Source organism: Diabrotica virgifera, chromosome 10 (genome assembly GCF_917563875.1).
Source record: "Diabrotica virgifera virgifera chromosome 10, PGI_DIABVI_V3a".
Classification (NCBI taxonomy): Eukaryota; Metazoa; Arthropoda; class Insecta; order Coleoptera; family Chrysomelidae; genus Diabrotica; species Diabrotica virgifera.
The window spans coordinates 111,346,893-111,371,298 of NC_065452.1; the positions used below are offsets into that span (position 1 = coordinate 111,346,893).

The 24,406-nt window shown below is 34.1% G+C and overlaps 1 protein-coding gene across 6 annotated transcripts in view; it reads left to right on the forward strand.

Moving 5' to 3' along the window:
* Positions 1-24,406, forward strand: part of LOC114341580 (protein unc-79 homolog) — a 435,831-nt gene that overhangs the window by 165,485 nt on the left and 245,940 nt on the right. For all 6 annotated transcript variants that reach the window (XM_050663368.1, XM_050663363.1, XM_050663367.1 and 3 more), the window contains exons 9-11: positions 1,751-1,892; positions 7,273-7,573; positions 22,088-22,259. In XM_050663368.1, the coding sequence (XP_050519325.1) occupies positions 1,751-1,892; positions 7,273-7,573; positions 22,088-22,259 (615 nt within the window). The remainder of the gene's footprint in view (positions 1-1,750; positions 1,893-7,272; positions 7,574-22,087; positions 22,260-24,406) is intronic.

Consider the following 24,406-nt stretch of genomic DNA (forward strand, 5'->3'; position numbering starts at 1 on the left):
AACATCTCAGCATTCTTACTTTTATACCAAGAGACATGTTGTGGCTCTTGAAAAACGCCCCCATGCGGTTGAAGATTGATCTAGCTTTTCCGATGCGTGCTCTTATTTCTTGGTTATTGGTCCATTCTTCATTTATTATGGTGCCGAGGTAGTTGTAGTGCCTCACTCTTTCTACAGGGGTTTGGTTGATATAGAGTTGACCTTCTGTTATCTTTTTCTTGCTGACGATCATAAGCTTTGTTTTCTTTACGTTTATATTGAGTCCATATTGCTGACTGTAATACGTGATTTTGTCCATACGTGATTTTGTCTTCTAGGTTGTCCGCAAATACTATGGTGTCATCTGCATACCTGATATTATTTAGCCGGTACCCGTTTAGTAGAATACCTTTTTCAGTTTCGTGCAAAGCTTCGATAAATATTCTTTCAGAGTAAAGATTGAAAATTAGGGGGGACAAAATGCAGCCTTGCCTCACTCCACGCATGATTTTGACATATTCGGTGAGTTCACCGTCAACTCTGAGGTTTGCAGTCTGATTCCAATAAAGGTTTCTAATTATTTTCAGATCTTGGTTGTTAATTCCTGCTTCTTTTAGTATTTGCATCATCTTGGCGTGTTGTACTCGATCAAACGCCTTCTCGTAATCAACCAGACATGCGTATACGTCGCAGTTTACGTCTCTGCATCTCTGGAATAAGATTTATCTTGAAAACAAAGCCTTTCTCGTACCAACAGCATTTATGAACCCAAACTGGTTGGGCGAAATTTGACTTTCACATAGCTTGTAAATTCTCGTATGGATTACCTTTAGGAACAATTTTAGGAGATGACTCATCAGGCTTATCGTACGGTATTCTTCGCACTTTTTGACTCCTGGTTTTTTTGAAGTGCAATAAACTCAGACTTCAGCCATTCTGTTGGTATTTGTCCAGAGTTGTATATGTTGTTGAATATCTTTGTAATTACTGCTATTGATTCGTTGTCCATCAGTTTGAGTAGTTCTGCTTGTATATTATCGGGACCTGCTGCTTTGCCATCCTTTAGCTGTGTTATGGCAGAATAAACTTCCTGCTGTAATATTCTTGGTCCATCATTTACCTCTTCTTCTAGCTCAAAGGTGTTATCTCTTTGGTCTTCAAACAGTTTTTCTAGATATTCTTTCCAAGTTCTAATTTTACTCTGTTTATCTAAGATGATGTTTCCGTCAGAATCAGTTAGATTTCCTCCCTGTCTCCGTCTTAGTCCACCTGTGAGTTCTTTAACTTTCCTATGTACATTATGACTATCGTACTTTGATTGTAGAATCTCAATTTCTTGGCATCTCTCCATTGCTTCTTTTTCTTTCGCTCCTCTAATTTTCCTTCTTATTGATATATTGATTGTTTTGTATGTGTCGGGGTCATTTTTGGCATTTCTTCTTTCGTCCATTAGTTTCAGGATCTCATCTGTCATCCATGATTTCTTCTTGGTTAATTTATCTGCCTTTAAGTGTCTATCCTTTACATTTTGAACTATTTCGGTCATCTGTTTGATCATTTGTTCTTCGTTCGATGCGTCTCTAATTGCAGTCACTTGCTCGTTTAACGTGGCTAGGACCCTCATTTTCGTGTCAGGGTCTTTTAGCATACGTAGGTCGTATGATTGTGATTTCTTTTTCTGCACTATTTTGAGTTTGACGCGAAATGCTCCCACCAGTGGAACGTGGTAAACGTGGTTAAAATGTGTAATAATTCATATTTATATTTGCAGGACAAGAAGAAAGTACCTTAGAGAAATTAAAGACTGAAATTGTATGCAACTGGCTACGAAGCATTAGCCAGACTCATTATAACCTTTTTATCTCATGCCTTTTACCCCATCCTCCAGAGTATGCTCGCATAGGCGGCCATTGGTAAGATATTGATCAAGTTAATTAGATTAAAGTAAATATGAAACTAGTAAAAATCATCTTTCAAAGTCCTCAATTGCCAGGTTGATTATAAAAATTCAAAACTACAGTACAATTGTACATAAATATCTGCAACCGCGAAAGTCACTCAGGTAGCAAATCAAGGAGAGGGGACTTCAGTTGAATGAGTTGGTGCAAAGAGTAAACATCCATTTAAAATGCATTGTGCACGAAATCAGTGGTTTTCCGGCATTGCCAGATAAAATCGTCGAATGGTTTTTTATTTAGAATACACTAACATTTTTTTAATAAACATTAATAATACAGTGTTCGGACAAATAATCCCTGACACAATTCCCCACAAATTATTCCTGGACAAAAATCCCCACAAAATAACCCCAGGATAAAAAATCCCCACAAAAATTTCCGGACAAATAATTACCACAAATTTTTTTGGACAAAATATCCCCACAAAAAATCCCCAAGAAATATTTGCTGCCGAATAGTTCTCTAAAAGTTTTCCCCTGAATGCAAGCGACGCAAATGTTTTTCAGCCTCAGTGCATGAGAGCTATAGCAATCGCCATGAAACCGCTTTTCGGCACGCAAAAAATTTTGAATTCCAATTCCAACTCGATGCCGACATTTTACAAAAGGCTGTGAGTTTTTTCAAAAATCGTGGAAGATATGGGGAATGAGCTAAGGCTGTGGAAATCATGTTGTAATTATTCACTTAAATCTTTTGCTCACTCTGCTTTGAAGAACTCTGTTCAAAACATTGCCTATTCCTGATGATAACTGCTGGTCCTGAAAACGACAATATTGATTGTAATGCAAAAAAATCTGTTATTTTTTGTAACTTTAACGTCAAAAATATTTAGTCATCATCATCAATGGCGTTATAACTCATCGAGAATATTTTCCGCGTTTACTATGGCCTTCCATGTTTGTATCTCCAGATCTTCTCTGACTGCATCTTTCCATCTTTTTCTAGGCCGTCCTTCAGACCTTCTTCCATCGGGCCTCTCCCCGAGCAGCTATGTCTGGTTTAATTTTTGAAAAATGTTTCGCATGACTTATTCTAAGGCCAGGTTAAACAAAATTGGGACCAACAGATCTCCCTGTCTCAGTCCAGAATTTACGCAGAAAGCATTTGATGTTTTCCCCCTATTCTAACTTGTGCAAAGGAGTTACCTATACACATTTGCGTTACCGCAGTTAGTTTCTTGGGTACGCCCAGCTCGACCATTGCATTCCATAGTGTTGGACAATTAATTGAATCATAAGCCTATTTCAAATATATATAAAGATCTGATGCACGTCTTGATTATACTCCCAATATTTGATTACCAGTCGATCTTCCAGGCCTGAAATCACACTGGTAGTCACCAACTATTTTTCAGTGTAATCTTTTTAGTAGTATCGAAAAATACATAGTCATCAGTTTCAATTCAATGCAAGCAACATTTCAAAAACCTCCTTCAAAATCTTTCAACAGCTATGTCAAAAACCTGTGTTCTGTGTTTTCATACCAAAGCTAAACATTCGTAATAGCGCAAAAATTTTTCATGGATGCACACAGATCCTCAATAATTACGTTTTCTAAAAACCGAATCTAAAAGATTATCGTTTTGAGGACTAGCAGTTATCATCACGAATAGGAAATGTTTTGAACAGAGTTATTCAAAGCAGAGTGAGCAAAAAAATTTAAGTGAGTAATTACATTATTCCCACAGACTTAGCTCATTCTTTATATCTTCCACGATTTTTGAAAAAAACACCCGTGTTGAGCTGGCCCCCCACTTGTAAAAATTAAAAAACAAATAGCCCTGATTTATGAGCTATTTATGAGCTTTCATATTCCGCAAACTAAAAATTTTGAGCTCGTTCCACTGAGCAGGAATTTAATACTTTAGTGGGGGGGCTGAGTCAGCCCCCCACTACTTAAAAATAGGAATGTTGAATCGGTTTTTGCGGCAGAATTACGAGCTATTTATGAGCTCTTGAAATTATATAGTTTCGATTTTTGAGCTCATCCCCTTCACCCCCAAACAACCCTTTAATTGATTTAACTTAAGAGAAAAATGCTGACAAAACTTAAAATATATCTTATTGCGGATATAATTCCTATAGCTTATATACTCTAAGAATAAACTATTAAATCACGTGCATTTCGATTATTGAGCTACAGCCCCTTCGCAAGAAAACCACCCTATCTTCCCGGCTTAAGAGAAAGTTGTACTTAAATGCATTAAATTAATTATTTGGCGACTACATATCATTTAATAATTTATAAGCTTCCAAATTACGCGCATTTAGATCAGTAAATTGCAATTTATTTTGTATAGTGCAGTCACTGAAGGTAAAAATCAACGATTACCTTCAATTTCGGTGAACCTTCATAGATTTTCACGAAAATTGGTCAGTGGTTAGAGGATACCTCAAGAAACAAAGGTGACATGGTACCACCTTGCGCCTTTACCCTGAGGGTGGATACCGCCCCTTCTCGGAGGTGAAAATTATTTTATAAAAAATAACTGCACAAATCTATAAAAGAACAAATTATAAGTAAAATTTATTATATAAAGTTATTAAAATAAGTCAATACTTTTTAAGTTATGAAAGATCAAAAATTTTAATTATTCGTGAAAAAAATGCATGTTTTGAAGCGGTTTTTCGTAAATCACTGAAAAACTGTAAGTTTTTACAAAAAAGTTAATAGTAGTTTAATTCGTATATATAGCGTATATTCTAAGAATAAACTCTTAAATCACACGCCTTTCGATTATTGAGCTACAACCCCTTCGCAAGAAAACCATCCCATATTCCCGGCTTAAGAGAGAGTTGTACTTAAAATAATTTAAATTAATTATTTGGCAACTAGATATCGTTTAATAATTTATGAGCTCGCAAAATATACGCATCTCAATTATTGAATTGCCAGTTTCTCCATTCAATTCAATCTCCATTCATTTTCACGAAAATTGTTGAGCGGATTTTGATGCTATCAACTTTTTCTGGAGCTCATTTTTGATAGGTATTTCTAAGTACTTTAACAAGTATTTAGTACCTAAGTGTTATAAAATGCATCTCTTCCCCGTTATTTAAGCTTGAATCCTTAGATTTGAACAGTCGCAGAAAAAAAAAATACATTTAATTACCAATAACTTACTTTAAATTAACATTAAAGGGTTTTTCAAGTAAGCAATTTATTATATTTTTATTAGCTTCAATTTTAGTGATGAAAACTTTTTTGTAAAAACTTACAGTTTTTGAGTTATTTATGAAAAATCGCTTTAATTTTCTTTCACAAAAATTAAAATATTTGATCTTTAATAACTCAAAAAGTATTGATTTATTAATAACATTATATAACAAATATTGCTTACAATTTGTCCCTCTCTCGATTTGTGGGGTTATTTTTAATAAAGTAATTTTCACCCCCGAGAAAGGGTGACATATACCCCAGGCTAAAACCGCAAGTTTTTATTGTCAATTCGTGAAAATGAATGGAGATTTACCGAAATCGAAGGTCATAGTTGATTTTTACCTTCAGTGACTGCACCATAGAAAGAAAATGGCAATTCAATAATTGAAATGCGTATATTTTGCGAGCTCATAAATTATTAAACGATATGTAGTCGCCAAATAATTAATTTAAATTATTTTAAGTACAACTCTCTCTTAAGCCGGGAATATGGGATGGTTTTCTTGCGAAGGGTTTGTCGCTCTATAATCGAAAGGCGCGTGATTTAAGAGTTTATTCTTAGAATATAAGCTATACGAATTAAACTACTATTAACTTTTGTGTAAAAACTTACAGTTTTTCAGTGGTTTACGAAAAACCGCTTCAAAACATGCATTTTTTTTTCACGAATAATTAAAATCTTTGATCTTTAATAACTTAAAAAGTATTGATTTATTTTAATAACTTTATATAATAAATTTTGCTTTTAATTTGTTCTTTTATTGATTTGTGCAGTTATTTTTTATAAAATAATTTTCATCCACGAGAAGGGGCGGTATCCACCCTCAGGGTAAAGGCGCATGGCGGTACCGTGTCACTTTTGTTTCTTGACGTATCCTCTAACCACTGACCAATTTTCGTGAAAATCGATGAAGGTTCACCGAAATTGAAGGTAATCGTTGATTTTTACCTTCAGTGACTGCACTATACAAAATAAATTGCAATTTACTGATCTAAATGCGCGTAATTTGGAGCTTATAAATTATTAAATGATATGTAGTCGCCAAATAATTAATTTAATGCATTTTAAGTACAACTTTCTCTTAAGCCGGGAAGATAGGGTGGTTTTCTTGCGAAGGGGTTGTAGGTCAATAATCGAAATGCACGTGATTTAATAGTTTATTCCTAGAGTATATAAACTATAGGAATTATATCCGACATACGATATATTTTAAGTTTTCTCAGCATTTTTCTCTTAAGTTAAATCAATTAAAGGGTTGTTTGGGGGTGAAGGGGATGAGCTCAAAAATCGAAACTATATAATTTCAAGAGCTCATAAATAGCTCGTAATTCTGCCGCAAAAACCGATTCAATATTCCTATTTTTAAGTAGTGGGGGGCTGACTCAGCCCCCCCCCCAATAAAGTATTAAATTCCTGCTCAGTGGAACGAGCTCAAAATTTTTAGTTTGCGGAATATGAAAGCTCATAAATAGCTCATAAATCAGGGCTATTTGTTTTTTGATTTTTGAAAGTGGGGGGGGCAGAAATTTGGTAATCGAAATTACAATTCATGCTTAATTCTAATTAATTTTAATTGCTAATCATTATTTTCGTGCCGAAAAGCGGTTTTATGTCGATTGCTATAACTCTCATGCACTGGGGTTGAAAAACATTTACGTCGATTGCATTCACGAGAAAACTTTTAGAGAACTATTCGGCAGCAAATATTTCTTAGGGATTTTTTATCCGGGATTTTTTGTGGGGATATTTTGTCCAAAAAATTTGTGGTGATTATTTGTCCATAATTTTTGTGGAGATTTTTTGTGGGGATTTTTGGTCTGGGAATTTTTTGTCCAGGTATAATTTGTGGGGATTTTTGGTCCAGGATTATTTGTCCAGGGAATATTTGTCCTAGCTTTATATTACAAGTGCTGTGAAAAATAGGACACTTAGTGCACAATTCCGTGAAATTATACAAAATGTTTTCAAATGTACGCAAGAGAAAGCTAAAGGAAATTTTACTGTGAAAGAGGTAACAAATAGAAAACCAAAAAACCTTTGATACCCGATTTATCTGACAACGTCGCGTAACCAAAGTTTTCGATCGATCTGACCTTGGCAATTTCAGATATTGCTGTTGACTTGTACTTTTATGAAAATCGTTCAAAATTTAAAGATTACTACATTTTATTTTAGGGATACACTGTCATCACGCACAACACATTTAAAAGACGGATTAAACCGTCTTTTTTGCTTAGTACCTTACGAAGTGATAACTCAAGAAATATGGAACTACGTCATGCCTCACTGGATGGAGGCTATCGTTAACGACGTACCCGAAAAAGAACTATTCGAACTACGTATAATCTTAAACAAAATTCTTGATACGGATATGAGTCCACTAGGTTTTAATTCGAAAAAAATGTATCAGTTTGTTTCGTTCAGATTTCAGAAAACCAGTGCCAAAGTACAGCAACAAGCATTACAGTGGTTACAGGTAAGGCTTAAACAATTTTTTAAAATTTTTGCAAAATGTAACCCCGGGCCTGATTCTATTCATTTCGACAGTCGTAATTTCATTTCGACACCGCCATGACAGCCGCAGAGTATAGCGATTCTTATTCATTTCGATATTAGTTACAACTGGGGACATTAACCTTATCATGTTGACACTGCTCAGAATTTGGGTTGGCGCTCCGGTTTATTGGAATTTGTTGATAGTCTGGGAAAATTATTGAAAAAATGCCATTTTTGGGAAAAATTATTTACCAGCTATTTTATTGCTAAAATCGATTCTTAAGATTGCATATATTAGTAATATGGGATATGACAAGTCCGCAGAAAGTGTGCTATTTTATTTATAAACAAATTAGCACTCCTAAATCTTCTTTTTTTTTTTAATTAGTGCTCTGTAACTCCTAAGATTTTTCCTTTTAGCCAAAAACACTCAAATAAAAATTCACCGTAATTTAGTTCTGCACAAAGTTATTTTTTTCCGATTTCCTTCAACAAAAATTTTACTCAGAAAATCCGAGTTTTCCCAAAAAATCTGCAATTTTCAATTACAATTTTAGGGAAGTACCTAATTATTTATCAATAATTAAATATTTGATGATATATGAAAGATTTATTACAGTAGATTCTACAGAGGGGCTAAATTATGGAATAAATTAATTTCTTTAAAACGGACGATTTTGGAGCAAAAGCCCGAAAGAGGTCGATTTTTATTTTTAAATTACAATTTTTTGGCATATATTTCATACTAGTGACGTCATCCATCTGAGCGTGATGACGTAATCGATAATTTTGTTAATAGGAATAGGGGTCGTGTGGTAGGTCATTTGAAACGGCGTTCAATTCTCTATTCAGTAATATAAACATTAATATCATTAGGTATTTATACAGGGTTGTCAAAAAATAATTTTTGAATTAAATTAATTGGCGCAAAAAGAAGAATGTATGTAATTTATTTAACTCAAAATACATTGTACTGCTGTCAGAAAATAGAAAAAAAGGTTTATTTCACAAATAAACATTTCTTTTCGCTTAAATTAAATCACAAACAGCCTCCCTCCTACCTATTGGCAGTTTGAACATTTAATTTAAGCTAAAAGCAATGTTTATTTGCAAAATAAACATTTTTTCCTATTTTCTGACAGCAATAGAATGTATTTTGAGTTAAATAAATTACATGCATTCTTCTCCTTGCGTCAATTAATTTAATTCAAAAAAATTTTTGGCCTCCCTGTATAAATAATGATATTAATGTTTATAATACTGAATAGAGAATTGAACGCTTTTATAAATGAGCTACAACACGAACCCCTAGTCCTATTTAAAAAAATAATCGATTACGTCATCACGCTCGGATGGATGGCGTCACTAGTTTGAAATATATGCCAAAAAAATTTAATTTAAAAATAAAAATCGACCTGTTTCGGGATTTTTCTCTAAAATGGTCCATTTTAGAGAAAGTGAATTTATTCCATAATTTAGCCCCTCTCTGTATATCAGGAGACCGGCGACAATCTAACCAATAGTTTAGCAATAATTAAAATGTTAATTAAAAAATTTCGGTCGAAATAATAACCAGAAAGATTATGATACACCAGAATAACTATGATTTTCGTATAAAAAAGCACTATACCTATTCAACGTACCTTACAGGATTGAAATTGGACCATTTGAGCGGTCTCAGGAATGTTATAAAGAAACAATTTTTTGGCTTATAAACAAATAGAACCCCTCAGAAAATATTAGATTAAATTAAATTAAGTTAACGCTGTTGAAAAGGGCACGGCACGGCTTCTGTGCCCCTTTCGAAGAAAAAAAATTGAATTGCAAGGAGTGATTCCAGGTATAACCGGTCAAATTTGACCGGCATTTGCGACAGAGTTATAAACAACTGGATTTTAATCTTTGAACCATTAGATACCTTTTAATTCCGGTCCTCTTTGTACATACAAATTTTCATATCTTCAAGACACTCATAACAAAAAAGATTTATGTCACTGTCACCAAATTATTTAATTATTGATAAATAATTCTCTCAAATTGTAGTTGAAAATTAAAGATTTTGTTTGGAAACCCGAATTTTCGTTTGGTATGGACTACTGTTCTACTAATAACCATATATTTAGCTCCTATAATAGTAAAGTTCAAACTATAACTTTGGGTTTCATGTTGCCTAATTTTTTAATAGAGGAAAATACAATACATATAGTTCCTAATTTGGATCAAACTGCAGATAATTCTAATGCAAATATTTTACCACAAATATCAAAACAAAATAAAAACACAAATAATCAACAATCAACGTAAAAATTCTGGTTAACATTAAAATGTTTTTAAAAGTTTATAAAATCCTTAAAATCAGCTGTAGACGTGACACAGGGTGACAAACAAAATTTCGACCAATCACGTGCCGAATTTCATACAATTTTCGATACAAGAACTTGCATAGTGTCATACAGTCATACAGGGCACAAATGTACGTACAAGAAACGATACAAGAAAATGTATACAGCTTCTGATATCAGAAACGATATTAGAAATGATACAAGAAAATGCATAGTGTCATACAGCCTTTAAGATTTGATTTCAGCATGTCCAGCAATAAAATAGCCGGTAATTAATTTTCCTTGTTTTTTACTAATTTTCCCAGATTATTACCTTACATCTTTCATTGAGATGATGATTCATGTTGTGGACATTCTCAATTATTATATTTCTAATTTAATACTATTCTATCTAATTCCTCAAAACAAGCAAATTTCAATTAAACCCAGCCATATTAATATCTTTTGCTTTAGTTTTCCTTGCAAGAAATAAACAAAACACATCTAAACTAAACCTAATCTTTTCTAACCTATGGCTTTTGGCCATTCATTCATCTCCGTGTCAAATAATTTCAACATCGAAATTATAATAGCGACCACTTTTTTGGAGTCGCTATTAATTTCGATAGTCGCTATTTTGTGACGTCATTTCGTTAGTTCAACGAAAATCCACAAGGCTCGCACAGTCGCATTTCGACGTCGCCATATTGAAAGCGACTTGTTTAGTGTCGAAATTTGATTTAGAATCAGGGCTCCCGTAACAACTGTATACCAAACTTTCCCCATAAGACTCCACGAAAAACGACTTCTTCTTTTTCTTCTTTTGGTATTTATAACTAGGTGAAAGGAGACATATGAGTATCAGGGATATGAAGAACCTGGCCACCAATAGAAGCGCTTGGAAGAAATGGATAAAAGGCGGAATCCGATATCCGACGCCCTGAAGGGCACTAAGGATTATGAGAATGAAGAAGATATTTATAACCAAGCAGAAGAACAACAAGGTTTTATTTCGAGAAGGTCATGCACTGACGCTATATTTATAATGAGGCAAGTTCAAGAGAAATCGTTAGAATACAACAAACCGGCATATTTATGTTTCGTGGACCTTAGAAAGCTTTTGACAGGGTCAAATTAAACTACGTTATCTATTTGTTATACTCAAGGGAGGTACCTCTAGGAATAATTAAAACGATCGAAAACATCTACGAGAACAACACAATAAAAGTAAAAGTAGAAGATGAACTAACTGACCCAATTGGAACCAGCAATGGGATAAGCCAAGGGGATTCCTTGAGTCCTTTATTGTTCAACCCGATCATGGATGAAATAATAAAAAAAGTAAGAACTAAAAAAATGATACCAAATGAGAGAAAAACAACTTAAAATAATCTGCTATGCAGGCGACGCAATACTAATATCTCAAAGTGAACACGATTGACAACGTATGCAGCACCAATTTAACATAACCGACAGAAAATGTAACATGTTAATCTCCACAAACAAGACGCAATGCATGGTTATAATAGAAAATCCAATAAGATGTAAATTGGAGCTGGAGGGTCAGATAATAGAACAAGTAATGGAGTTTAAATGTCTAGGCATCACAATATCTAACTACGGAAGGCTCGAAACTAAAGTGGAAGATCAAGTGAATAGAGCAAACAGAGCCGCAGGTTGCCTGAATGATACAATATGGAGAGATAAATATATCGAAAAGGAAATGAAAGGCAGAATTTACAAAACAGTCATCAGACCAATAATGACATACGCGGCAGAAACACGACCCTACACAGAGAGGACAAAAAGCTCGAAACAGCGGAGATTAAAACCCTCCGAAAAATCGATGGTAAGACTCTATGGGACAGAGCTAGAAGTACAGATATACGACGGAGATGCAAGGTGGACAACATTAATAACTGGGTAATCAACAGAAGAATAGAATAGAATGACCACATAAGCCGAATGTCAACAAATAGAGTAGTAAGGACAGCGAGAGACGGTTCCCCGATAGGAAGACGATCAGTGGGAAGACCACGAAAACGATGGAACGGCGACTTACTAGAGGCACATTGAATGAACAGACAGAGTTATGTCTATACAAAAGAAGAAGAAGAAGAAGAAGAAGAAGAAGAAGAAGAAGAAGAAGAAGAAGAAGAATAAGAAGAAGAAGAAGAAATTTATAACCCTGGATGGGTCTTTGCCAGTCTTGCTACGTCCTTCCATTCAGACTTCCCTTGTACCCTTCTCCTCCATTGTCTTAAATTCATAGATTTCAGGTTGTCTTCCACGTCATCCAACCATCTTGTTTTGGGTCTTTCTTTCTCGTCTTCCTATCGGCTTCTGTCTTAATATTTTCTTTGTTGTTTTTGTATATTTTGGTATCTGGTCATGGCACAACCATGGCAGTCTTTGATTTTTCACAAATCTTACAATATCATACCTTCATTTAATTTATTAATTTCGTTGTTTCCCCTGATCCTCCATGTGTTGTCTTTCACTTGCACCGGACCGTATACTTTTCTCTGTATCTTTCTCTCGCATATCTTGAGTTGGGCTTCTTCTTTTGTTGTCATTACTCAGGTTTCAGAACCATAGGTTACTAGGGGTCTAATTAATATTCTGTAGATAGTGATTTTGTTTCTTTTGTCTAATAATTTCGATGTCATCAATCTTTTATTAGCATAGTATGTACGATTCCTACTGGAAATGCGTGCATTAATTTCACTACTTACGGAATTCTTCCGATTGATTTTTGTGTTCAGATACGTGAACTAGGAACCCAAACTGAAGGAATCCAAACGTTCGATGGTGTAGTTGTCTATTGCGATATTATTTCCATTGTAAGGTGTTCTTTTGACAGTAATGTTCTTCGTTTTTGTTTCGTTTATTAAAGCCCTCATTTTCTTACTTCAGGATTAATTTCCTTGAACGTTTCCATTAATCGTTGCATGCTCCTACTAATGATAGCTACATCGTCTGCATATGCATTAATTTGTACTGTTTTAGTATTTATGTGACCGGTCACATTGGTTTTTCTGATGACTGTCTTAAGAACTAGGTTGAACAGTATGGTTGATAGTGCGTCTACCTGATTCACTCCCATATTGATGTCAAATAGGGGAGTCAGTTTACTTTCTTATACAGGGTGATTGATTAGTAGGGTAAAGCTCAATAGCTCCGCTATAGTAATAGATAGCAATACAAGTTAATAACAAAAATTTTAGTCACCTTTGAGCTTCATATTACAAAATTATTTAGAATGTTACAGGGTGTTCGATAACACAGTGGCAGACCTAACTTATGTTCTTTTTAAATGGAACACCCTATATTTTATTTTATATTCGAAATCCTGTTAACTTCTCCATCACAAAAATATAAAGTTTTGTAATGTTATACAGGGTATTTACAAAGTTATAACCAATTTTGTATGAAAATCGTAACAAGTTCAACTCCCTGTATAAACAAAAATAAGCACAACAGCAATGGTTTATTAATGCCATATTTTTTATTTATTGTCAAAATTTTTAAGAATTGTTGATATTGCTAATTTTCTTTATATCAAATACAGGGTGAGTCAAAACGCAAGTACATTATTTCCTCAGCAATGTTAAATGGAACACTCTGTATTTTATATCATTATTAAAAATTAACATTAACGTACTTTAATTTTTATATAACATTCCCTATGCCCAAATTTATTAGTTTTCGAGATATTTTCATTTTTCAGAGCAAATTATTTTATGTGTTTAAATTTATCTAAATTTTAAGTAAGCCATGACTGAATTGACAATTGAAGATTACCGATTATCAATCCGGTAATCAATGTAACACTGTAGCAAATAAAGAAATAAAAATAATTTATTAGTAATACATTTTACAAACAAAAACACAACCACTACATGCAACATTTTTGAAACAATTAAAAACTATCTTTTTATGTAAATGCAACAAATAAACAAAGAAAATTAGTAATAAATTTTACAAAAAAAACACACAAACACAAAATACAATATTTTGTGAAGACAATTAAACACTACTTTTGAATGTAAATGTAACAATGTAACAAATAAAGAACGAAACATAATTTATCAGTAATACATTTTGCAAAAAAACATGTTTGAAAAAATTAGAAGCTACTTTTAATAAAATATTTTTAACATTTAATTACATAAGGTGTTCAAAATTATCTCCTAACAAATTTATGTACGCCTAAAAACGATCATTGAATGAGCTACTTACTCTACGGAGCATTTGTAAATTAACACATCGAAATACACTTTGTATTCTATTTTTAATCTCATCCCTTGTTGTTGGAGGTATTTTATAAACTTCATTATTAACGTAACCCCAAAAAAATCAGTCCAGTTTATTAAATTCTGGTGATTTGGGTTGCCACGCTACTGGTCCATTGAAAAATGAAAATATCTCGAAAACTAATAAATTTAGACATAGGGAATGTTATCTAAAAATTAAAGTACGGTAATGGTGCTTTTCAATAGTGCTATAAAATACAGGGCGTTCCATTTAAAATTAATGAGAAAATAATGTACTTGCGTTTTGACTCACCCTGTATTTGATATAAAGAAAATTAGCAATATCGATCATTCTTGAAAATTTTGACAATACGTTAAAAAATATGGCATTAATAAACCATTGTTGTTTTGCTTATTTTTATTTATACAGGGAGTTGAACTTGTTACGATTTTCATATAAAATTGGTTATAACTTTGTAAATACCCTGTATAACATAACAAATCTTTATATTTTTGTGATGGAGAAGTTAACAGGATTTCTAATGTAAAATAAAATATAGGGTGTTCCATTTGAAAAAACATAAGTTTGGTCTGCCACTGTGTTATCGAACACCCTGTAACATTCTAACTAATTTTGTAATATGAAGCTCAAAGGTGGCTAAAATTTTTGTTATTAACTTTTATTGCTATCTATTACTATAGCGGAGCTATTGAGCTTTACCCTACTAATCAATCACCATGTATATTGGTTGTATAAGGCTAACTGCCCATTCCTCCGATATTTGCTACTTGGTTCATATTAATGTTATTGGATAATGAATTCTTCTCCAGTTCTGATCCACCATGTTTTAGTGATTCTGCCGAAATTTCGTCCGTCCCTGACGCTTAATTTTTTTAGTTTCTTTATTATTTGACTTACTTCTTCATAACTCATATTTTCAATGTGCTGCTCCGCCCTATAATATATTGTTTTGTTCATTTTCATTGTCTGCGTTTAGGTTTTCTTTGATGTATTCTTTCCATCTCCTTAAAATTTCTTGCTTCTCTGTTAGTAGTTCTCTATCCTTGCCTTTGTATATCGTCAATTTTTGTCTAAATGACTGTGTGATTTATTTTATTTTTTATAGAATTTTCTGCTTTCGTGTATGTTATTAACTTCTAGGATTTCTTGTACTTGTTTTTTCAAAGTTTCTTTGTTTTTCTTTTGTATATTCTAGTCGCTTTTCGTTATGAATTTTCCTGCTGTTTCTTGTGTTTCTTTGAAGTTGATTAAGCCTAGCTTGCCTTTTTTCTCTACTGCAGTTCTGCATTCATCATCATACCATTCTTCATTTCTTTGTCTTTCGGCTTTTGTGACAGTTCCCTCTGCAGATTATCTTATTATTATTCTTAAAATTGCCTCCATTCCTCCTCTACAGCATCTTCCTCTGTACTCTAGATAAAAGTCGTCAACTTTCTTATTGGGGTTTTAATGATTTCTCCTAACTAAGCAGGTCAGATATACAAAAGATACCAAGAGACAATTTCCATAATTCACTCCCATTCCCTAACATTTTACCCCCTGATCTATTAGATTCTCGACTTTTGGCCCCTATAACATTTCTTTTATTTGAACGCATTTGCATTTGAACATGCAGTTTTCTGCATGTAAGCGATCCTAAGTCTACGTCGCAGGCTTGGATTGCTTCGTTTTTCCAACCTGCCTAGATACCTTTACATCCAATTGCAAAAAACTAACACGAAAGAGTTGGTAATATAGCTTCCAGTTCGGACTGTTGAATCCCTCCTCGAAGGCATTGACAATCCGGAGATCACGGATCCATAGTCCTTCATCAGCGGCCAGCTTAGAGCCCAGGATTGCAAAAAGACTCCACGTGAGTCTTTTATTTTGTTTACCAAGAAGGGATAGTGTCAGCTTTAGGTCCCCACTTTTGATCCCTACAACGTACTGATCTCCACACGTATGTATTTAAGAAGTTCTTCAGCCTTAACAGCTTTTCACTGAGTTTTTTAAGAATCTCTCCCTTCAATCCTAACCCCCGGAGGGAGTGTAGTGGTCGACGTGATGTCGTGTATTGTCCGTCTCCAAAGATCGTCTCTGGTCATTTATTTTAACTCATGCATAGGTCTTTTGCATATTCCCGTAATCTGATCAATCCATCTTGTTGGGGATCTTCCTCGTGATCTTCGGCCTTCCACCTTTCCTTGTATAATGAGTCTTTCCATGTTTTCTGTGTTTTCCCTCATAACATGTCCAAATTATTTTATTTGTTGGAGATGGATTTTACTGGAGAGTCGTTGGCTAACTTTTAGCTCTCTTAAAATTGAATTATTTGTTCTATGGTTGGTCCAAGGAATTCGTAGCATTTGTCTCCAACAGAACATTTCAGTGGCGTCTATCTTTCTTCTTTCCGAATTTCTCAGGGTCCAAGATTCACATCCGTAGGTCAGTATTGGGAATATTAAGCAGTTGATCAACCTCATCTTTAACGCTCTTGAAATTTGACAGTCGTTCCATATTGTGCATCGCAATATCACAACCTTTCTGCTGGTACAGCTCCGCTTGTGAAAATCCAATGATAAGCCGGTTCAGGATAATTTCATATACGCCTTAACTTCGTACTGGCGGTCGCTGCTGCCCTCCATCAGGAACGTTTATCGATCTTCCGGTCGAAGTTTGAGGAAATTAGGAGTGTGTGAATGGTAAGAGGCGCAAGTTACGCAGTTTGTGTGTAGGGTGCGCGACATGTATATGCCACACACACCCCCCGAGCAAAATGGACCCCATCCACTCAAACACGGTCAAAAGGACTCATCCAACACTCGGGGTGTGGATTTTAGGTAAATAGGTAGGTAAAGGACGAGATGGAATTTTAAGTAGGGACAACGGTCAGTTGCTCCTGCAGTCGCTTTTTACGACAAGGAGGAGATCCTGTGAGTGTATTCTTCTTAGTGGCCCGCATCCCACACGGGGTATTTTTTAAGAATATCCTGTATAATATTAAAAGAAGCATCCTCAGCACACATCAACCCAAAGTACCCATTCATAATTAAGTTTATCTGTTATATTAGACCAATTTCGTAATTTCCACCACTATAATAATTTGGGGATAAAGTTGCAGATTTGATCTTATTGTAATTATCTCGTTAGGATTAGTTCTGGTAGGCGCAGTTTGCTAAGCCGCAATCTCATATTAGTTCTCCCTTGAGCAGGTAGTATAAGGTTTCCATAGTATGATGACATTCCCTGTCATCACCCCCTCACTCCGGTTCCTCAGCCTCTTCCACCAAGTGTCTCAGTGTTTTCTGTAAGAGTACTCATTTCATCTTTCATCCCCTAATCTTCGTTTCTTTTTCGATTTTGTAGAGGCTTTAACTATTCCTTAGTCTGTTGGTTTTTGGAAGAGGTTTTAGTTTTTGGTTCTTAATTCATTTCTTAGTTTTTTTATTTTTCTTAGTTTGGTCCACTTAGTTCCATGACCATGGGAGAAAGAATAAGAAGCTGTACCTACAGAGCTCACGATGTAGGTATGGGATGTAATATGAAGGAACTTGAGATTTGGTGCCTTCGGTAGACCATTTATGACATTTTTTTAAACACCGCTATGCAGTCTTGGGTACAATGCAGAAACGTACCTATGCCTTTACCTAGCGTGTTTATTTTCTTGGTTATCTGCCCACCTTAAGCACCAACTCCAGATTAAGGCAGATCAGCAGAATGCATGGCCGTATTTCTATGAAAATTTAACTATGTCGACGACACTCTTCCCACACCAAATTTCATGTCTTCTTCTTCCTTCTTGTATGTAGGCTTTAAAATCTGTTTCTTCTTCAATATTAGCCTCCTAAATTATTTAAGTTATCGCACAATCTTTTTCTTGTTCTGCTTATACTTCTTCGTCCATTTGGTGACTTATCTCGTGCTATTCGTACTATCCTATCCTCTGCCATTCTACTAAAGTGTTCGTTTCACTCCTGTTCCGTTTTGTCACCCATCCATTTGTGTCTTCTACATTGCATGATCTTCTTATGTTTTCGCTTCTCTCCCTATCCAACAGACTTTTCCCTGATTTTTGTCGGAGTATTTTCATCTCTGTTGTTTCTAATAGTCGTCTCGTTTTAGATGTGTCAGGTCTTGTCTCCACCGTGTATGTCAATATAGGTCTAATTGCTGCTATATAGATTATTGCTTTTGTGTCTTGTCTTAGGTGTTTGTTCTTCCAGATTGTGTCATTAAGGGACCCCGCCGCTTTACTTGCTTTTAAGCTTTGTTGTCGTACTTCTTCTTCAACATCTCCGTAACTGGTTATATCTATTCCCAGATATCTAAACCTTGTTTCCTGCTTTATTATTTTCCCATCAATTTCGATTTTACATCGTAGTGGGTATTTAGATGTTGTCATACATTTGGATTTCTCTGCTGATATTATCATATTGTATTTCTTGTCTGTTGTATTGAAGATGTGTGTTAATCTTTGGAGATCGTCTTCTGTCTCGGCGATAATTGCGGCGTCGTCTGCATAACATAATATTTGGATTTCTTTGTTCCCCATTCTGTAACCATGACCTTTACGTACTGCTTCTATTATTTCGTCCATTATTATATTAAAGAGCAGATGGCTTAATGAGTCACCTTGTCTGACACCTTGTCTGACTGATTCATGTCAAAGATGTCAAATAGGAATGGTCGAGTGGTCTCTTATTCAAACGTTTTTCGATCCTTTATCCACAATTTTGATAGTCATGGCATCTTTTTCAGATGCTTTATTAATTTTGGTGCTTATTATACAGGGTGTCCAGAAACTCTACCGACAAACGAAGACAGGAGATTCCTCAGATAATTTTAAGACAATTTAACCCAATTCACCTAGTCCGAAAATGCTTCTTAAGGGAGCTAGAGCTCCTTGAAGATGGCGCCATGAAATTAGTTTTTCTTAAATACCTCCAGAACGCTTCTATTTAGAAAAACGAAAATTGGTATGCTTATTTACTTTTCAGAGATGAATCGATTCCATCCATTGCAAATTTCTAGTACCGGTCATAGGCGTCCGCTTTGGGTAGAGCAACGGGTATTTTATCGCATAACTTTTTTGTCCTTAACTTTTATGCATTCTTGACACCGGATTATTAAATTGTGCGGTATTCTAGTAGTAAAAGGTACTCTTGTTTTAAGTCGGTAGGACACACCGTTTTCTAGAAAAATCGATTTGAAAGTTTTTCGTTTTTGGAATTTGAAAAAAAATTGAAAGAACTTTTCTACAAAAAACGAAGTATTTTACCAACATAAAGTAAGAGTAACTTTTAGTACTCGAATACCTCATAATTTAATAATCTAGTGTCAAGAATGCTCAAAAATTCAAGACAAAAAAGTTATGCTATAAAATAACTGTTGACCTACCCAAAACGGACGCCTATGGCCAGTACTAGAAATTCGCAATTAATGAAATCGATTTATCTCTGGAATATAAATAAATGTACCAGTTTTCGTCTTTCTAAACAGTTTTTTTTTAAATTTTTTTTTTATTTAAAAAGCGAAAAATTTTTTAAATCGATTTTTCTAGAAAACGGTGTGTCCTACCGATTTAAAACAAGAGTATCTTTTAGTACTAGAATACTTCAAAATTTCATAATCCAGTGTCAGAAATGCATAAAAGTTAAAGATAAAAAAGTTATGCGATAAAATAACCGTTGCCCTACCCAAAACGGACGCCTATGATCGGTACTAGAAATATACAATGAATGGATTAGATTTATATCTTGTAGATAAATACGCATACCAATTTTTGTTTTTCTAAATTGAAGCGTTCTGGAGGTATTTAAGAAAAACTAATTACAAGACGCCATCGTCAAAGAGCTCTAGCTCCCTTAGGAAGCATTTTCGGACTAAGTGAATTGGGTTAAATTATTTTAAAATTATCTGAAGAATCTCCTGTCTTCGTTTGTCGGTAGAGTTTCTGGACACCCTGTATTTTGTAAAATTCTGTATATGTACCGGGTGTCCCAATAAGAATGGCTCTCGGCCATATCTCAGGAACCGTTTATAGTAGAGCTTTGAAATAAAAAATTTTATAACAAAAGTTGCCTCAGGAAAAGCCTGGAAATTATTTCATAATTGTGGGTCCACCGCTAGAGGGCGTAATTGAATATCAAAAATAAAAAAATCTAAATTTTACAAAATTTTCCTAATGAAGGGGCACTGAAAATCCAATTATTGTATTCTTCATCAAATTCTGCGCATATTTGATTTAACAAGTTTAACTCTACCTTTGCAAATAAGAGGTGGGGGCGAGTGGGAACCTTGTTATGAAAAAATGGCTGTAAGTCCGGTTCTGCTAAATCAAATTTTGAAAACTGGGTCTTGTTGAAGACAGATCTTTTTGTTCAATGTAAGCGTGATAATTTTGAACCATCCTAATAAGTAATAAGAAAGCTGGGAGGCGTTATTTAATTTTTTTCAGAAATCTAGTTTTCTTTGGAAAATATTAAATACAAGTATGCATTTTTAATCATACTTTATAAAATTAGATTAAATTAGCAATAGAATAGCGAAAACCGCATGTTGATACCTTTTTCCTATCTCAAGATATCTCGAGAAACGTGTAAATTTTATACATAACTGTTACTATCACCGGTAAACTAAGTTAATGAAAAGTAGTGTGCTGTGGAAAAAAACAAAATAACATTTTCCAGATGTCAACGTATAAAAATATAATTAATTAAAACAACAATATAAAGAGAAACAATACTATTAAAATTAAATATAACACAGAACAAAAAGAACTACTTAGTGACGACCTAAATATTCAAGTTGTTGCCCATCATACACTACTCTAGAATACATTATCCAGAGAATACTAAACGCCATTCAAAGCATATCGAGAGCAGAAATTGAGACTGCTGTTCAATCTACTCTTGAAAGAGTAAATGTTTGCAACGAAAATGATGGGCAAAAATTTGAACGTTTATGTCATCACTAAATAGTTGTTTTTATTTCTTTGTAATAGGGCTTTTCAACGCTTCTCATTTGTTTCGAGCCTCTGTCATATGCCGTATAATCCGTGTATAATATTAATATACGAGATATGAACGAGGCTCGAAACAAATGAGAAGCGTTGAAAAGACCTAATATACGTTGACAGCTGGAAAATGTTTCTTTGTTGTTTCCATTGCACACTACTTTTAATGAATTTCATTTACCGGTGACAGTAACAGTTATGTTTTTAAATTTACACGTTTTGTAAGATATCTCGAGATAGAAAAAAGGTATTAACATGCGGTGTTCGCTATTCTGTTGCTAATTTTGTCTAATTTTGTAATATGGTATTAAAAATGCATGTTTGTATTTAATATTTTCCAAGGAACACTAGATTTCTGAAAAAAATTAAATAACGCCTTCTAGCTGGCATATTACTCAGTAAGTTGGTTCGAAATCATAACTTTTACATTGACGAAAAAGATCTGTCTTCAACAAGACCAAGTTTGCAAAATTTGATTAAGCAGAATCGGACTCACAGCTAGTTTTTCATAACAAGGTTCCCACTCACCCCCACCTCTTATTTTCAAAGGTAGACCTAAACTTGTCAAATCAAATATGCGTAGAATTTTATGAAGAATACGACGATCGGATTTCCAGTGCCCCTTCATTAGGAAAATTTTGTAAAATTTAGATTTTTTAATTTTTTATATTCAATTACGCCCTCTAGCGGTGGTCCCACTATTATGAAAATAATTTCCAGGCTTTTCCTGAGGCAACTTTTGTTATAAAATTTTTTATTTCAAAGTTCTAGTATAAACGGTTCCTGAGATATGGCCGAGAGCCATTCTTATTGGGACACCCGGTACTATTTGTGTAAATACACAAATAATTATATTAATAACAATTTTTAAAGGTAAATGTTGATTGCTTCTTTTTTACAGACGCTGACTTTGCTGGAAATCATAATACCTTTAGATTTACTCTTTCACATATTCGGGGAAGGTGTGTCAAACATGAAAGAAGGTATAGTAGAAAGTGATGGTGAACCCATCACATTGCACGATCTCGAAATACCTAGTAAAGCAGAACGAGAACAGAAAAGGGGATCAATTTGTAAGTTATGAAATTTTGAGTCAGTCTCTCACACAACGCTACTTTTGATAGTGTAATTTTTGTTATTTCCAACTAAAATAAATCTATGTAGCGTTGCTAGAGAATGGCTCAGTTGCTAGAGTAGAAAGTGTAAAGAGTTGCCACGAAATACGTAGATCTATGTAGCTGATTAGTTTAGTTTATGGAACAAAAATCTTTTAGACAGCTTCAAAAATTCTATGTCGATCTTTTTTTTATTGAGATGTACCACATCAACCAAAATAGTTTCTTAGTGGGTATACACTTTGTAGTGGCTTCTAAGCTATACTGCTATACATTTGTTGTTTACAAAACACAAAATAAATCAATATACAATGCAATATAGTATACAATAATCTTTACAAATTGAGTTGGCTTCATAAGATACTACTTATTTTACACTTATACGAATCTGTATAAAGCGATCGTCTTTAGAAAATTAATGAGTCTATCGTCACTTGATGATTTGACACAGACACAGCGTTTGACAGAGTTCAACATGGTAAACTCATACATGCATTGAAACACATACACCTAGATCCCAAGGATATTAATTTAATAAAAAATCTATACTACAATCAAACAGCGGTCGTACGGGTGGAAGATAGTGAGTCAAACCAAGTAGAAATTTAAAGAGGATTCAGACAGGGATCCGTGCTGTCGCCACAATTATTTAATGTGTATTCCTAACTAATATTTCAGGAGGCATTATGGGAAAGAACTGAAGGTGTAAGGATTGGAGCGAGCATCATTAATATCATAAGATTTACAGAGGACATAAATCACGACAGAGAATATAGACGATTTACAAATTCTCCTAGAAATCATTAACAAAGAAAGCAAAAAGATGGGACTTACAATGAAGATAGATAAAACCAAATACATGGTGATCTCGAAAAACCCTGTTGACACATACATCTGGAGGGTAGAGGGTTAGAGAAGGTTAGAGAGGGTCGATGAGTATAAATACCTCGGACCAATTATAAACTCACAGTAAGATCAAGATGAGGAGATGAAGGTCAGAATAAAAATAACTCGAAAAGGATTTATAAAATACAAGTCAATGTTTACAAATAAGAGTATGGCTATCAGACTGAGGTACGTCGAATGTTGTTTGGTCGCAACTACTACATAGGGTAAGGAAAGGTATGTTGGTGATAACAATGAAAAATACTAATAATATAGGAATTTGACAACTAAGCAAGAAATAAGTTTTGCTTTATTATGTTACTTATTATTTGAAGTAACTGTTTAGAAGTTAATAAAAATGTTAAATAAAAATGAATAATAATGATAGTAAATGTCAAATTGATATACAAACTTATAGGTAAGTTGGTGACATGGTAAGGTATATTGGTGATAGTGGTTAGAAAATTTGGTGAAACAACCGTAATTTAAGGAATTTAACTTACCTTGGCTAAATCACGAATTTAATGCAGCTTTTTTTTTATTGATAATTAGTTTATTGAATGGTTTTATAAAGTTTTATAAAGAAAACAGCAATTATTCCAATAAATATGTAACCGTCTCTCACATTCAATAAGAAATGGCTCCATTGTCGACTGTCTCATAACGCAACGGTCAAAAAAGTCTGTTTACTAAAAGTGGGTGCGCGCATTGCGAAATCGTAATATATTTTTGTTCTGCTTACAAGCTTAACAGCTTACTAGCGCTATGTCATGAATGTGCTTGCATAGGGAACTGTGTGGTAATCTGATTAAAAATTATCACCAAATTACTTGTATCACCAATATACCTTTCCTTACCCTATATGGGGCAGAAGCTTGGACTTTGAAAGGCCAATCCGTAAAAAAATTAGAGGCATTCGAAATGTGGCTATATAGACGTATTCTGAAAATTCCTTGGACTGCAAAAGTCTCAAACGAAGAAGTGTGAAGACGAATTGAACATATCAGAAAGATAATAAACACAATTAAAATAAGAAAAACATCGTATCTGGGCTACATACTTTGGAACGAAAAATACACTCTGTTACACGTCATCATGCAAGGAAGAGTAGAAGGAAGAAAAGGCTTGGGAAGAAAAAGGCAAGCTTGGCTAAGGAATATTAGAGATTGGATTAACCTCAGTGTTAAACAGATATTTCACTTTGCAAAAGATAGGGAAGC